The sequence below is a fragment of the Trematosphaeria pertusa genome (genome assembly GCF_010094035.1).
Source record: "Trematosphaeria pertusa strain CBS 122368 unplaced genomic scaffold BU26scaffold_17, whole genome shotgun sequence".
NCBI classification, from domain to species: Eukaryota; Fungi; Ascomycota; class Dothideomycetes; order Pleosporales; family Trematosphaeriaceae; genus Trematosphaeria; species Trematosphaeria pertusa.
The window spans coordinates 494,251-509,098 of NW_022987228.1; the positions used below are offsets into that span (position 1 = coordinate 494,251).

Genomic DNA, 14,848 nt, shown 5'->3' on the forward strand with positions numbered 1-14,848 from the left:
AGACTGAAAGTACAGGAAGGACTGATAATCGGAAAGGCGTACTTGAGCTGCCGGCTATCGTTCGCAACGGAAGAAGTCTCTGAGAATACAATACGAAAGTTGTAAATTGTAGAGGAAGATTGGAAACGAGAAAGAGAAGTGCAGAGGAAGGAACGAGAAAGGGTTTAAATACTCTTGCAGAAGCCCGTGGTGACGCATGCGGCAACAAGTCAGAAGCGAGAGATGCCGCATCATACTGGTCACAACGTTTCATAAATGAGTCACACGCTATAGAGCCACGCTGAAGACCTGGTGAAGATAACTAGAAGGCTCATGAACATGACGGCGTGAACAGGACGTTATTGCGGGAAAGTAGGACATGACCATAGAGAGGCGTTGTTCCGAAGGCATGTGTACAGCTTTAATACATCAGTTCGGCCCTCAAGTGCAACGTTGCAGAGGCTATACACGGATATGAGAATTGTAACTTGAAGTATGCTCGGCGATATTGCAGTATCTTGCGGCGTTGCTGTGATACAAGGATATTACGGGACTGGGACTACCGAGCATATTGATGTGATGTTCTTATAAGCCTGGAGAATCGATGAGTGTGACATTTTGACTCTTCTAGCGCTAGTCATCCATGCATGCATGGCGACGTTGGAGGACCGTGCGGTAGTGTGAGGGGGATATGACTGGTGGACCGTGGCGTTCCCGATATCGACCTTCAAAACCACTGCCAAACGCATTTCCTAAAAATTTATCAGCTTAAGCAACGTGCTCGAAGCTGAATGTAACGCAACTTATCTACACACTCCGGGCTCAATCATTGACTTGTTGACAGGTTCGAAGGATGATTCGACCATTCGCAGGCCATATGCGAGACGCGTCGAGTCAAAGAGGGTGAAGTATAGTTTGGCTCGTAGCTTGCGCGGAAGCTGTAGGAAGGCGCTTGGTTGCTGAAATAGTATCAGTGTGAGGCAGCAGAGGTGCGCGCATGGAAAATTTACCTCCATGATTGACGGCTCGCAGCTGATTGTTGCTGGCGAGTGCGGATTGCGGTCGATGGGAGCGTTGGGACGTTGAAATCGGTCATGTAATTTTACCCTGGGGGAAGGAGCGGCAGAGAGCAGGCGCTAGAGCACGTGAGGGTCCTTTCACGGACGAAACTTTCGCTTGACGCCCTTAAAGCATGTATCACTGTTGGTAGTATTCGGGACCGAAAGGAAACCCACGCAACAAGAAATTTTCGCCTTCCCGATGCGTTTGACTAAGTCAGGGCCGGGGAAGACACGAGACGAAATCGGAGACGCATCTCGGAAACGAAGGGACACCGCCGGTTGGTAAAGTCATCCTCTTTGGCAGTGGCTCATCATTTGTGCTCATAATAGTGTCACAGCTGTTAATTGCCTAACCATCCGTTCCAAGATGCATGTCCTCGATTTTCTTTAAAAAAAAATCATCCTGTTAATGCCCCAATCCTTTCCTCGCAGTTTCTATCTCCTTACTCGTCTTCCGCGACCAGAACTTGTATTTGATGAGAATCATCAAGTTGCCAGGTGAACTCGTCGATTTCGGCGTATCGATCGAAGTCATCGTCATCCGCGCGCTCGAAGAACTCAGTGCATGGTTCATAGCAGCGCTCGAAAAATTGCTCCCACCCCTGCTCATTCTTGAAAGCCACGATATTGCCTAGGGCTTCACAACGGAACTGCTCGTAGGCAGTGTCAGGTGAGATGTTGGCATTTCTACCGCGCTTGACGATGACTAGCTGCTCCCTGCCTACATCTTCCTGGGGTTCCTGAGGCAGATCCCGTTGCATCGTTAGAGCGCGTATCTGCAATTCGTTCGGATCGACCGTCTCTTCGTCCAGGAGCTTGACGATCTCTCCGTACGACCGTGGTATTCCTCTCCGAAGTATTTGGACGGACGAGCCGGACTGATTCCCGTCTCGCTTGAGGGTACTGCCGGTGCAAGCATATTTCCAGTGGGGATAGTCAGTGAATTCCACGTCGTGTGGGTTCTCATCCTCCTCGATAATGTAACGGAGCGGGGCTGACCTATGGGCGAGAAAACGGAGTTCGCGCCAACCCTGTCCGCTCCGTAGGAACAGCTCAAGTAGCCTGATTGAGACAACCTTACAGATGCAAGCATGAATGACAGTTAGGGCATCAAGGCGCAAAGCCGGAAACAGCCGGAACATCGTGGGTAAGAAGTATATGGCCGGAACGCCATCGGTCATCTTGAACTCTCCGTAGTGAAGAAATATCCGCATATGGCGCATCCCGCCAATGAAATCAGCGGAGAGCGTTGATAGCTTCTTCATGAAGGCTCCCGGCGAGTCAAAGCTGAAGTTAACGCGATCGAGCCAGGCGCTGCGAGCCTCTGCGTGGATTTGACGGCATGTTTGCAGGATCGCGAGGGAATCCGCCGCAGGCTTGAGTGCTTTCAGCTGGCGGTCGTTCTCGGGTTTTATTGGCCGCAAACTGAAGCTCAGGCAGGTGGCATTGAAGAGGCAGAAGTAGACTTCATCGCGCAACTCCCGTGGGAGCAGGAGCAATGGCGACGTTCCCAAAGTCTGTGCGGGTTAGTATATGTCTTCAAAAGGTGAATGCAGGACTTTACCATGGTGATGTTGCGGTCTCGCGGTAATGTGGGGAGAGGGAGACAGAAGGGTGGGTGGCGGGGGCTTTAAGTACTAGGAAAGCGAGGTCCGCACGTACCTGCGTCTCGACGGCATGGACCGTTACGCCTTCCCTGCGCCCTTTCACTGTCTCAAACTTTGAATAAGTCCATAGAGGCGGTAGAGAAGTGAGAATCTGAAGCATACCTGGCGCCTGCTGCAAGGGTGGCGGTACATTTAGCAAATTTCAAAGCCCTTCACGCTAGCTTGAATCGAAAGTTCCAGTGGTCTGTTCCAGGGGACCTTAAACCCGGCAGAGACCTCCCGCTGCTCCGCACCGGCTGCCTTCGATGCTTCCTTTACTTCATTGCCGCTTCTCTCCGCAAGGCTGCTCTCAATCCCAAACAGTCTTGACATCTCTTCCAGAGTCCTGCCCTTCGTCTCGACCATAGCGTACCGCACGAACAGGAATGCAGCTACGCAGATGCCGGAGTAAATGATGTACAGTCCCAGACGATAGCACTCGCAATCGATGAACTCGCTTGCACGACGATATAACATGCTAGCCAGAGACTCAGCATCGACAGCGCATTCCCCTTCGTACGATACCCTAGGACACGTTGAAAGACACGTAGAAGAGGTCCATGAATACGATGATGGCGTAGTTGTCTTTCGCGGCAAGGTGGTGCTCGGCGTGCCCTCGCAGGACTGTGATACCGATCATGGAGCACACCATCCCGACGACGCCGAGCTAGAGCCAGTCTCGCGCCCGAGACGATCGCTCTGTTTGATCGAGGAGCAGCGTCTTTACCGAGTCTGAGGTTGATGTTGGAGATCGTGATCGCTAGCCCGAAACCTCGGATGGGAATAATGCAGAGACGCCGGGTACCTAACCCTGCATATGAACTCTAACGGGATGACGGCCTTTTCGTGGTCTTCGCGATTCGGACTCCTCCTTTTATAAAAGATCCTACGCTACATTTGGAGCAGGAAGCAGAACAGACTCCGGTCGAGCGTCTCACGCGATATGTTGAAGCCACCAGGTCCCGGAACAGCGTAGCGAGCAAAGGCCTTCACGTACGGCGCGGACGTTGGGTCGGTTTGTCGAGCATCGGAGATATCCGAGAAGGATCCTAGTGTCAAGCTGAAGCCGTCTGGGTTCATCAGCGGTCAAATTCGTTGCATTCGACCACCACCAGCTCTTCTCCTGTTGTCAACTGCGTGTTCGAAGTTCCACGTGTCCATTTTCGTGGCTTTGCCTGCTGAATTGACGGAGAGCACCCAGGAAATGCGGGAAGGACGGCTAGGGTCTAGAGACATCGGCTGCTTATCGTGATCGGCATGGTTCCCTGCTTTCTGCCGCTGTTAGCAGAGAAATACGTTGTGTCTTCACTCCCTGGCCCATCACTCCCTAGCTGCTCACGCCATGAGAAGGGACTCGCACCATCTTCACTCTGTCAAAAGGCTAACAGCTTCTAGAATCTTTAGTGTTGTCATCGTCAGCCATCGCTTGTATTGAAACTTGACGCTACGACAGCGAAATGGGGGAGGCCTTATGCCAAGCTGCCAAGCTGTGAGAGTTTTTCAAACCTGCAACTCCACCCCCTGTGTTTCCTCCCCGCTTCTTGTCCTTCTCCTTGGCAAACTCCGCCCTTCTCACCACCACGCGCTCGTCCAAGCGTCAAGTTTTTCTCTCGCAGCGCCCCCGTTCTAGTTCTGTGTGGGTCGCATCTCGAGCTAATTCTCGGTGCGTCTCTCAGCGAAATGCCGCAATCCAAGCTTTCGCTGCATCTTATCGCGTCTGCTACGAGCGTTGATGGCGCGAGCCATCATTCTTGATCTCAGCTTGACCTGCTTCATGGTCTTGGCCGGCACCTTATCCGCCGGTGTGCAGTGCTGGGACAAGACAATAGGACTCCTAAGCGCGACCGTGCCACCGAAGATCCAAACCCAAGCCTCCTAAAATTTGAGACCCAAGCCCACCTTCACGCGATGTTACCGCTCGGCAGACTGGAGTCGTGGAGACCCCACAACGAGACTGCATCCAGCAAATGAGCGAGCACGTTGCTCATGAGGAGGAGTCGGCCATGCCGGTCGGGAGACATGGATTGCGCGTTGCTCCCCTACGGCTACAGGACCGGGTGAGGGGGACCAGGTGTTCGGTGGTGTTGGTCAAGAAGATCGTTATCAATATATAAACTGTGCTGGTCGCCCATCACGTAGTCGCATTCGTAGCACTCGGAGTGTCTGCGTTCCCTTGGGTCTTTTCATTCGACTTGGCCCTTCAACTCCACCATGGCTGACACAAGCACTGCGAAGAAGGAAGAAGAAATCACCACTGCACCAGACTACAGCGATGTGAATGGTGGTCGACGTGGCACCTTGGCCTCTATCAATCTGAACAAGAACCTCGATGCCAAGTACGTTCCCACTGCCGCGCTAAAAATCAGTGCCACAAAAGCTTATCGAAACCTTCAGAGTCTCCAACCCGCTCGCCGACATTCCCTATGAGACCCTGATGCGGGATGTTGAGGAATTCGCAAATGAAAAGGGTCTCTCTGACATAACTGCGACGCTGAAGAAGGGTGCACTCATCGCGCAGGATCCGAATAGATTTGAGGAGATTGAGCTTCTCGAAGACGACGAACGCCAGGTCTTGCGCCAAGAGAAAAATCACAAGTGGAAGCACCCGCTTGCTCTGTACGTTACGATTGTGGTGTGCTCCATCGGCGCTGCTGTCCAGTAAGTCATACGTCTTCGAAGCGCTCCACACTCTCTAATGCGTTTTCAGAGGCTGGGACCAGACCGGATCAAACGGCGCTAATCTGTCGTTCCCACTGGAATTTGGGATTGGGCATGGAGACGAAGAAGGACATCCGAGCCGTTGGCGAGATAATCTCATTGTCGGCGTCGTGAACGCCGGCCCCTACCTCGGATCGGCTTTCTTGGGATGCTGGGTCAGTGATCCTTGCAACCATTACTTTGGGAGACGAGGGACCATCTTCATCTCTGCCATCTTCTGTCTACTTACTCCCATCGGTGGCGCTCTTTGCCAGACTTGGGAACAATTGTTCATCACCCGTCTCCTCATGTAGGTCTCTCACAATTCCATGCATTAAGCGTCAGCTTACGCAAACAGGGGCGTGGGAATGGGTTTAAAGGGATCCACTGTACCGATCTTCGCAGCCGAGAACTCACCAGCCCAAATCCGTGGAGCTTTAGTCATGAGTTGGTAGGTCATGCTCGTCTTCCTGCGTGGACTTGACGCTGATGGATACAGGCAAATGTGGACGGCGTTCGGAATCTTCCTGGGATACTGCGCCAACCTTGCAGTCTACCAAGTGCCAGTCATCGCCTGGCGACTCCAGATTGGATCAGCATTCATACCTGCCGTACCCCTCACGCTCGGTATCTTCTTCTGCCCTGAGTCTCCGCGCTGGTACATCAAGAAGAATCGCTACCAAAAGGCTTACCAGTCCCTTCTCCGGCTCCGCTTCCACCCAGTGCAGGCAGCCCGAGACTTGTACTACATTCACGCGCAACTCCAGATTGAGAAGGATATCGTTGGCAAGTCGAACTATGTTAGCCGATTCCTGGAGCTTTTCACTATTCCACGTGTGCGTCGTGCGACGCTTGCATCCTTCGTCGTTATGATAGCACAGCAGATGTGTGGCAGTGCGTGTGCCCACCTCCTGTTGTTAGTCACGCTAACGCTGTTCAGTCAACATCATCGCCTTCTACTCTTCAACTATCTTCCGCCAAGCTGGTGCATCGGAGAAGGAGGCTCTCATCGCCTCTTTTGGCTTTGGTCTCGTTAACTTTGTATTTGCATGGCCTGCTATCTGGACGATCGATACGTTCGGCCGTCGTACCTTGGTAAGTTTCCGGCAATCCTATAACGCTGCCCGGCCCGCGCGCCACCGAAAGCCGGAAGTTCGGTGCGCGTATTTGGCATACAACCCCGTCAGCATTTCGGGAGTAGAACGCTGCTAACTCTGAACAGCTCCTATTTACATTCCCGCAAATGGCATGGTCCCTCCTCGCCGCCGCATTCTGCTTCTACATCCCCGAAGACAGCACCGCCCACCTGGCACTCATTGCTCTCTTCATCTATATCTTCGCCGCCTTCTATTCGCCCGGAGAAGGGCCGGTTCCCTTTACCTACTCCGCCGAAGTTTTCCCCTTGTCCCACAGAGAAGTGGGAATGGGATGGGCAGTCGCCACATGCCTCTTCTGGGCCGCCGTGCTGAGCATTTCCTTCCCACTTATTCTCAATGCGTTCACCCCCACCGGCGCAATGGGCTTCTACGCTGGACTAAACATCATCGCCTTCTGCATGATATTTCTCTGGGTACCTGAGACTAAACAGCGCACCCTGGAAGAGCTTGACTATATCTTTGGCGTGCCAACTAAGCGCTTTATCAACTACAACTTCAAGGTCGCGCTTCCGTGGTGGATCCAGCGCTGGGTGTTCTTCAACAAGAACGCTAAGCTCGAGCCGCTGTACCATCTCGATCACCACTTGGATGGCGCGGACGATTCAGACACGGATACCAGTGGCCGCGCAAACGGGGCGTCCGATGCAGATGAGAAGACAGGCGCTGGGACGACGGATGTGAGCTGGTCCAATGGAGCGCACTAATTGCGTCGGATTTGCGATGCCAACCGCGGCGTGGAAAGGAGTATGAGCATCTGGCGAGTGCGCTGGACGGCTAGATTGTGAACGAGCACGAGATGAGAGATCTTAGGGTACCGTAATGGCGGATGCGAGACTTCATGGGCCCTTCAGTCAAATCGTGCTATACAGTGTCTCGGATATTTTCTCCCCCAATGCAAACCTCCTTCTCTCGTTCATGGCTCTGGATGCATACGATTTAGTACCACGCTTACGTTGTTACTTCTTGATTTCGTTTCTGCGTTCCACACGCAGACAATTATTTTTCGAATTGCATCCACATTTCCTTTGCCTCCGAACCTCTTCGGGTGCATGTCACCCCATTTCCAACTTAGCCAGCCAATAGGGCAGGCACAGAGGTATTGACATGGAATCTCTCTCTTTCTCTCCCTCATATATCACCCTATTTCTCTCGACCAGCTTTCAGCATTGCCAGATCGCGCTCCCTTGACATAGTCCTTAATCTAGGGAAGGCTGCAATTTTCTTAACCTTAAGCCCATCTGAATCAAAAGAATGGGTATAGGCACTGCGACCGCTCCTAGAAGGGCCAATACGCTATAGCCCCAGCCAATACCCACCTTCTCAATCAGCGACGGCCCAGCAAGTGGCAACGAGGCGGCGCCTGCGTTACGTAAAATAACAGTCCCTGCAGTTGCGGAAGCCGCATATATGCCGAACGCGTCGACTAGGTAACTCCAGGCCGAGATTGCTATCGAAACGTAGCCGTATCCAACCAATACAGAGAAGAGTATAGGAGCGACCCAGTGCGTCTTGTATTCCACCGACCATCCGAATGCGAGGATTCCACATGGAACCAGAATGCTACCCAAGAGCATCGGCAGGACACGATCTTCAGGACTTCCTTTACCCGCTTGTTTCTTCATTTGCATATATCGGTCAAGAAAAGGGCCCACCGAGAAGGTACTCAACACCATGCCGACTCCTATAGTGCTCCGTCAGACAAGCTCATTGATGTCGAAATAGGGAGAACGTACCAAGGCCGAAGTAAGTCAAGCCCAGAAATTGCTTCCTGAACCCATAGGTGGTGTCATAGACTTCGCTAATGGAGGTGATGATAACGTAAACCAAGCTCATACTGACTGCCCCGCACAAACCGACCAGCAGCACCACTGGGCAGAAAAGAAGCATCTTCAGTGGCCTCAAAAAGGACCTCGCTATCATAGCTGAGGGCGAAAGCTCGAGTTCGTATCGCGATCTCAAAGAAGCATTTCCCGTCTCCTTCCGCAGTCTCTCTGCCTTCTTTTGAAGAATGCGCACTCGGTATGTCTCTCGGTAGAAGATCAGGAAGAGGAGTTGAAGCGGTGCTGCGATCATAGCTGTGACCCAGAATGTCCTGCGCATGCGTTCTTTTGCGTTAGCTGACGTCCTGAACGTGGAGGAACGAGGGAACGAGCGCATTTTCAGAGCTCCGGAAAACTAAGTGCAATGCTTCTCATGTGTGGTCTTAAGTAGCTCAAGAAACGAGACACCTTCACCATCCGCACCGGGACATACGTACCATCGCCACCCACGAGCCTCAGCCACAAATCCACCGATGGTGGGGCCCAAGCACGGCGCTACAAAAGGAATCATACCCATAAGGCTCATCGCCTTTCCTCGGTGCTCCTCAGGGAACATGTCCCCAACAATGCAAGGATTTATAACCGTCGAAGCGACCGAGAAGCCCAGAAGAAATCTCATCGCAATGAGCATTCCCATACTCGTGCTTTCCGCGGCCGCTACCGTACAAAGGATGAAGAAAATATTCGCGGAATGGTACGCCGGAAGGCGACCAAAGGACTCCGATAGCGGAGCGATTACCAGCGGCCCGATGACTTCGCCGAGTTCCCAGATGGAGACGAGGAGCGTGGCTTGCAGTTTGCTCGAAGAGTGGAACTCGTCCAGAACGTATGATGTCGCGGGAGCACACATCAGAATTGCGAGGTTCCTGGAAGGTGCGTTAGTCTCGAGAGGCTCTAAGATATCCGTCATTGCGTGCGCGTTCTCACACTATCAGACTCAAGATTGAGATGAGGATGACCATGCTCCATTTGTATAGCGCAGACCAGTTCATGGGATTGCTTGGGTCGTCTGGGCCTTCGAAGTCGATAATGTTGTCCGTTGAGACATCGTAGGCGTCTGGTCCGTCATCGGCAAGGTCTTCGACGATAGGGTCGCCATTCGTCATATCCTTTACTTGGTATTCCATTCTCTCGGAAAGGCGTCCGCGCCTGCGTACTCTTCTGACGGGAATAATAGAAAGAGACGAAGGAGCACGGTCTAGCAGGAAGAGAGTGAAGTGCACCTGAAGGGTATGGCAGCATTAGGTCCGAACGCGGCCTCCGATCAAGAGTTTACTTGGGAATATTGAAAGGTTGGATTCCTCCTACTGCTTGCGTCAAGCAAGGTTATCGGCCGCCGGGCGAAGTATTGCCTCCGACAAACACGCACGAGAGATTTGTGAAGGATGCTCGTTGAGCGACGAACCATAATGCCGGGAATGCATATATTGCGGCGTAGGCTATGGAAATAACGACATGGTCATCGATTGGTTCCAAGTGTCGCCGGTCAAACACAACAACCCCACCAATCACTTATGGGATTTTCATCCCATAAGAACTTCGCCGCTCGGCTCTGGGACACGCTCATCAAGGCGAGGCGCACAACTTTATGTCTCATTCTGCTGCCTATAACGGACGCTTATCGCAAGGTATACCTGAAATCCGAGCCAATCACATGCTTGCAGCGCGATACAAAAACGGCCTTCCCGAGCCTCGCCGCCCGCGTAAACACCGGCTGGGGAAGAGAGAGGTGCCTGCACACAACTGCAGGAACGCAGGATGCATCACCACGGCCTTAATTCCCGGTGACTTGCCTCGGACCGGGCCTTGTCCCCGAAATGTATCTCAATGTCGGTCGTGATCACGGGAGCCTCCAAAGGAATCATGTCACTGTCAGAACCATGTGTCCGACCCTTTCTGGGGTATGTGGTGTTCGAGAATTTGCCGCTTAGTCCGTGGTTGCCTTTGGAATGAGTAGTCTGGAATCCGAATTGCTCGTGTAGAGTCTTTTTAAGGAGACTGTAAATAGATGGAAGGCATACGGCTATCAGAGCCATCCCGCATTCGAACGTTGTCCAATACAAGCCGGCCGTAATGGTTACTAGGGGAATTAATCAGCCCTTCTTTTCAAGCAGTAAGTAGTAATAGCGTGGTAAGGCTCTTACGGTTGTCAGAACCCTTAGCCTTAGACTTATATGTCGTCTTCAGGCTCTGAACCGCACGAACGAAGATGACCATCCTCGTAATTGACGCAGCAAGCGTTCTGCAGTCTGTCAGCACGCATGCGCTTTCCTACTAGAGTTAGGCCAACGTACACTGCACCAAACATAAACACCGTGAGAACGGCTAGTTTACGCGTGGTGGACATGTGTAGGCCCCACAACTATGTCGTTAAAGTCAGCGCTGAATCGTAGGCATAGGTAAGTTCCCTACGTACCAAAGGCATGGGGATGAGGAAAATAATAACATCAAGAATGAAATCGCTGATTGACATCCAGAAGTTCCAATCCAGGATGTGTTGGCAGTGCTGTTTAAAAGCAAGGAGCGTTCCCCAGAGGGCGGAGGGATGAGTGCCACATATGAAGAGGAAGCTGACGAAGAAAGATATTCCCCAGGCCGTGCATAGGAGTATCGTAAACCAAAGCCCATACTTGACGCGGTTTTCCACTCCTGTGCAAAAGACCCGCTTGTACAGGAATAAGAAGCCGAGTTTCGCGCAGGTAATGGCGGGGATTTGCATCATGAGAATCGCATACTCCAACTGTAAGCCAAATTAGCGACGCTGCATGAGCTGGCGAGGAGAACCTGCCTGCCGATTGATCGTGATTTCCGGCGCGGTGAAGTTTGGTAGATTTTTCGGATCAGCAGGCTGTGGTGCTGGATAAGCCAGAGCTTTACGTGCGACTCCTGGTGGGATCGGTTAATGGATACGGCTTCAATGGAATGATAGCAACAGTACCATATACCAGACCTACTCCCATTCCCGACGCCAGGAGCTGAAGAGATTGTCAGCAGAGTCGATCCGACTTTGGGCGGATTTGAAGCAAGCGTATGCTCCAAGTACACACAAATGCAGGAATAGTAAGCCAGTCTTCGACGAACAGGTCCAGCCGTTGCACGCGCTTGGAATAGAAGCGTAATACGACTAGGGCTCCGCTGACAAGAGGAAGAGTAACGCCAGCAGCAACGGTGGCAGCGGGACTGGGAGGTACAACGGCCGGAGACATCTCGATTGCTTGGAAAGTGGATATGACCAAAGAAACTTCGTTGAAGGAACTTTTTCAGGTAAGGCTGGAATTCTTCTGACTTTCAAGGCTCGCGCTTCTGCTCAACTGCCTCCTCAAACTCTGAGAACCAGACGCCGCATCCCTCCAAGGGACTGACCGGGATCGAAGCGTCAGGCTGCAAAGGACGACGAGCATTCCGGCAAGATGCCTGCCAACGGACTTCGTCTCAATTTCGACAAAACATTGATCCAGAACTCTGGATACTACAGCGTTTGTGAGGTGTGGGGGCGCTTATCGTTCCGTTGATGTCCCGCCCGGAGGACGGGAGTTGATTACCCGCTGCAAAGATGCTGCGCCACATAGCTGCTTCAATACCTATACATTATAGATTGCATGCCGTCCGCGGGCGACCAATCGCAGACGAGCTGCTGTGACCTTCCTAAAACCGATCGAAGTGCATCTAACCGTTTCAAAGTAGAGAAATGAGATTTCAGAATGATAGCGCATACGAGCATAAGTAATGATTCAATTGACTTGAATGAAGTCGTTGTTCAACCTAGTCTAAAGAATGACGAGCGACATCCACGGCTGGAGTTGGATTGCAAATGACAATGAGGAAAAGGTCGCACAAAAGTCTTGAATTCTTCTCATAGAGATCATCCCATTATCGCGGCTTGCCGAGAGGCACAGCTTCCTCCTTTCAAGTGTCTTTACACGTAGCATCCTGAGCACGGCTCTAACATTAGGCGTTGAGAACGGCAGGATCCTCGATCCCCGTCCGTGCATTCAAGACCGCTGGGTCCTCCAATTCCGCACGCGCGTTCAGAACCATTGGATCTTTCAACTCGGACCGGGAATTGAGAACAGCCGGATCTTGCAACTCAGTGCGAGCATTAAGGACCGGCGGATCGTCGAGTTCGATCCTGGCATTGAGGACTGGAGGATTCGCGATCTCCCCGACGGTAGCCTTGAGCGCCGTCGGCGCGGCATCGACAAAGGCACTTAGGGTCAGTGCGAACCCCAAGAGTGCTGAAGAACGCATGTCGAGCTTTCCAAGGTTGTTGGGGTCCCAAACTGCAGCAATTTTCACGTCAATGATGCCCTCAGTCTTGTAACATAGTCCACTTACGGCTTTAACCGCAGAAATTCCGAAGAATCGAAGAGTTTATGGAAGGCGTGAGGTTCGGAGAGAGTTGAGGTGGGTAGAGATTATTTCATAATTCGCTCGAGTCCACTTGCTTTATAGTGGAAGGGCATTGCTCGGCAGCAGCAAAAAATAACCGGACTCTCACTTTCGACGTAAGCTGTGTCCAGCCCTCTTCGAGTGCGGGTATAAATTTCCTTGTTTGCTCACAGAGCTGCGCTTGCTATAGGTAAACCAATGAACGAATGGATATGAGTCCCACGACCAAAGTAGTCGGCGAACAGCTGATATTGAATGCAGATCCTGTAAGTAACTGCTCAGCAGGGAAGCTATCGAGGTTGCCTTATTGCATCATGAAGGATGTTGATCCATGTCTTTGCCTCAATGGTCTTACCCGTCCCAACCGCTGCACTCGAGTCGGTGACTCCGTTGCATGGTCATTATCTGTTGGCGCTGGCCTCGAACAATTGCAGCATGCAATGCAACAGGGGGTAGCGCTGAAAGTGAGTTCAGGTGCATCAGGAGGCAATTAGGTGGCATAGCTGCCTATGCTATTGCTTTCTTCTTCACATACGACGTTCTCTGGGCCGTCCCCTGGGATCAAAGACCTGTTCCTAGTCTTGACTCGCAAGTTTCTACAGCCGCGGTCTACTCATCTTTCGTCCGAAATGGCATACCCGGAGGCGAAATATCGTCTCTTAGACGACACTACTATCGAGAATGGGTCTTGTCACGAAGACCGCACTGAAGTGAATTCCCAGATACCCATCAGCGCACCTTCTTCTCTCTCGAAGCTCATTTGCCTCGTTTTGATTCCCTCAATTGCCCTCAACGTCTTCGTTTTCTGGACTAGTTATATGGCGAGGTCGGAGAGGAGTCTATGCATATCAGAGTATAGTAAGTGACCCTAACAACTCTCAGCTTCTTTCTCTGAAATAAGATAGTACTGACATCCACCACTTCGCAGCCGGCCTCGGTCTCACAGTTGAGGATGCCTACTGGCAGCACACTGAGTATCTGAGCGAAAACGGTTCCACATCAGACCAGCTATGGGAGGCCATCGACACAAGCCCTAATACAATTGCTCTCGATAAAGACTATGTCAAGAAACACGGCCTGGGCCCGTCCATACCATTCCCCTGGGATCAGTCAAAGGGACTCTATCTCATCAAAGCATTCCACCATATGCATTGCCTTGTAAGTCTCGCGGGTGACATTCCAGGAGCTTCCGGTTAACTTCCTCAGAAAAACATACGAAGAGCATATCTTGATGCTTTAGGCGCGCATCCCAGCGAAGCACAGCTTATACCCCGGGAGCATGTGCTTCACTGCCTCGACACTATTCGGCAGGATATCAAGTGTCGCCCGGATGATACGCCCATGCCTTCTATCCAGCAACTTCACAAGTGGGGAGACGGGCAAGTACGGAAATGCAAGGACTGGGACGCATTGGTTGAGTGGACTCGAGACCCGCGTAGGCATGCTTGTTTTAAGATGCTTAGTGATTATCGACGTGTTCCACACAGCTTGGAGCAATTCGCCTTTTGCTTGGAAGGAAGCCCCTACACTCATATCATGGAAGCATACTTTTCAGAGCATGGGCACAAGGACCCGTTCGCGGAGGACTCAGAGAAGGGAAAACAGCCACTTGTAAGCGGGAGTGAAACGTACTGAATATGGCGGACTTTTCATACCCAAATTCGTCTGGTAGCATAATGAGGCTTTCGCTCAGGAACAGGGACCTAAAGTGTTCTACCAATCTGCAGGCGCAAACCGTCCCTCACCCGGAAATAAGTCCTGCGAACGTATATCCAATATTCCCCTGCCGTCCTCCACCATTGCCTGCTATCTGTTAAATTAATCAACGCCAGAGAATCGGGATGTTGCGGGCAAGCTCCGGGCTTTGAAGGGGTACCATGCTGTTCGCTGCCTATAGAAGCCTCGAAAATCAATCCTTCACAGCTGCTTTTGGGAGGGCGCGACATAATCATAAGCGTGCATGAGGGGGTGGGGAATTCAGGGAATACATCCGTTTGCGGCAGAGTCAAAGTCCGTGATCAGCTCCCAATCACTCCCAAAAAGGCACAGTGCATGCTGACATGTACAGGGCTGTATCATGCATGCAACCCGATCACCGA

At 51.9% G+C, this 14,848-nt stretch overlaps 7 protein-coding genes across 7 annotated transcripts; 2 read left to right on the forward strand and 5 right to left on the reverse strand.

The window, feature by feature from the left end:
• Positions 1–1,388: 1,388 nt before the first annotated feature.
• Positions 1,389–2,756, reverse strand: BU26DRAFT_554889 (uncharacterized protein). Its single transcript, XM_033832292.1, has 2 exons — positions 2,605–2,756; positions 1,389–2,557 (listed from the first exon to the last, which is right to left on the reverse strand). Exons 1-2 carry the CDS (start codon positions 2,605–2,607, stop codon positions 1,484–1,486), a joined length of 1,077 nt encoding a protein of 358 aa, XP_033678379.1. The 5' UTR covers positions 2,608–2,756; the 3' UTR covers positions 1,389–1,483.
• Positions 2,694–3,370, reverse strand: BU26DRAFT_116964 (uncharacterized protein). Its single transcript, XM_033819463.1, has 2 exons — positions 2,810–3,370; positions 2,694–2,749 (listed from the first exon to the last, which is right to left on the reverse strand). Exon 1 carries the CDS (start codon positions 3,161–3,163, stop codon positions 2,840–2,842), a length of 324 nt encoding a protein of 107 aa, XP_033678380.1. The 5' UTR covers positions 3,164–3,370; the 3' UTR covers positions 2,694–2,749; positions 2,810–2,839.
• Positions 3,371–4,897: 1,527 nt separating this feature from the next.
• Positions 4,898–7,244, forward strand: BU26DRAFT_570074 (uncharacterized protein; the record flags this gene model as incomplete). Its single annotated transcript, XM_033833961.1, has 7 exons — positions 4,898–5,022; positions 5,081–5,344; positions 5,394–5,693; positions 5,742–5,834; positions 5,883–6,277; positions 6,324–6,478; positions 6,606–7,244. 7 exons carry the CDS (start codon positions 4,898–4,900, stop codon positions 7,242–7,244), a joined length of 1,971 nt encoding a protein of 656 aa, XP_033678381.1.
• A 457-nt stretch (positions 7,245–7,701) lies between these two features.
• On the reverse strand, positions 7,702–9,629 carry BU26DRAFT_543505 (MFS general substrate transporter). Its single transcript, XM_033831697.1, has 4 exons — positions 9,288–9,629; positions 8,798–9,226; positions 8,274–8,632; positions 7,702–8,221 (listed from the first exon to the last, which is right to left on the reverse strand). Exons 1-4 carry the CDS (start codon positions 9,485–9,487, stop codon positions 7,737–7,739), a joined length of 1,473 nt encoding a protein of 490 aa, XP_033678382.1. The 5' UTR covers positions 9,488–9,629; the 3' UTR covers positions 7,702–7,736.
• A 290-nt stretch (positions 9,630–9,919) lies between these two features.
• BU26DRAFT_117012 (uncharacterized protein) lies at positions 9,920–11,651 on the reverse strand. The gene is made up of 7 exons (XM_033819465.1): positions 11,408–11,651; positions 11,299–11,335; positions 11,149–11,246; positions 10,777–11,100; positions 10,655–10,722; positions 10,505–10,602; positions 9,920–10,440 (listed from the first exon to the last, which is right to left on the reverse strand). Exons 1-7 carry the CDS (start codon positions 11,564–11,566, stop codon positions 10,124–10,126), a joined length of 1,101 nt encoding a protein of 366 aa, XP_033678383.1. The 5' UTR covers positions 11,567–11,651; the 3' UTR covers positions 9,920–10,123.
• A 443-nt stretch (positions 11,652–12,094) lies between these two features.
• BU26DRAFT_523705 (uncharacterized protein) lies at positions 12,095–12,801 on the reverse strand. Its single transcript, XM_033830110.1, has 2 exons — positions 12,696–12,801; positions 12,095–12,640 (listed from the first exon to the last, which is right to left on the reverse strand). The coding sequence occupies exon 2, from the start codon at positions 12,606–12,608 to the stop codon at positions 12,309–12,311; it is 300 nt and encodes a 99-aa protein (XP_033678384.1). The 5' UTR covers positions 12,609–12,640; positions 12,696–12,801; the 3' UTR covers positions 12,095–12,308.
• Positions 12,802–13,283: 482 nt separating this feature from the next.
• BU26DRAFT_465985 (uncharacterized protein) lies at positions 13,284–14,438 on the forward strand. The gene is made up of 3 exons (XM_033825210.1): positions 13,284–13,607; positions 13,678–13,907; positions 13,956–14,438. Exons 1-3 carry the CDS (start codon positions 13,379–13,381, stop codon positions 14,382–14,384), a joined length of 888 nt encoding a protein of 295 aa, XP_033678385.1. The 5' UTR covers positions 13,284–13,378; the 3' UTR covers positions 14,385–14,438.
• Positions 14,439–14,848: the final 410 nt, after the last annotated feature.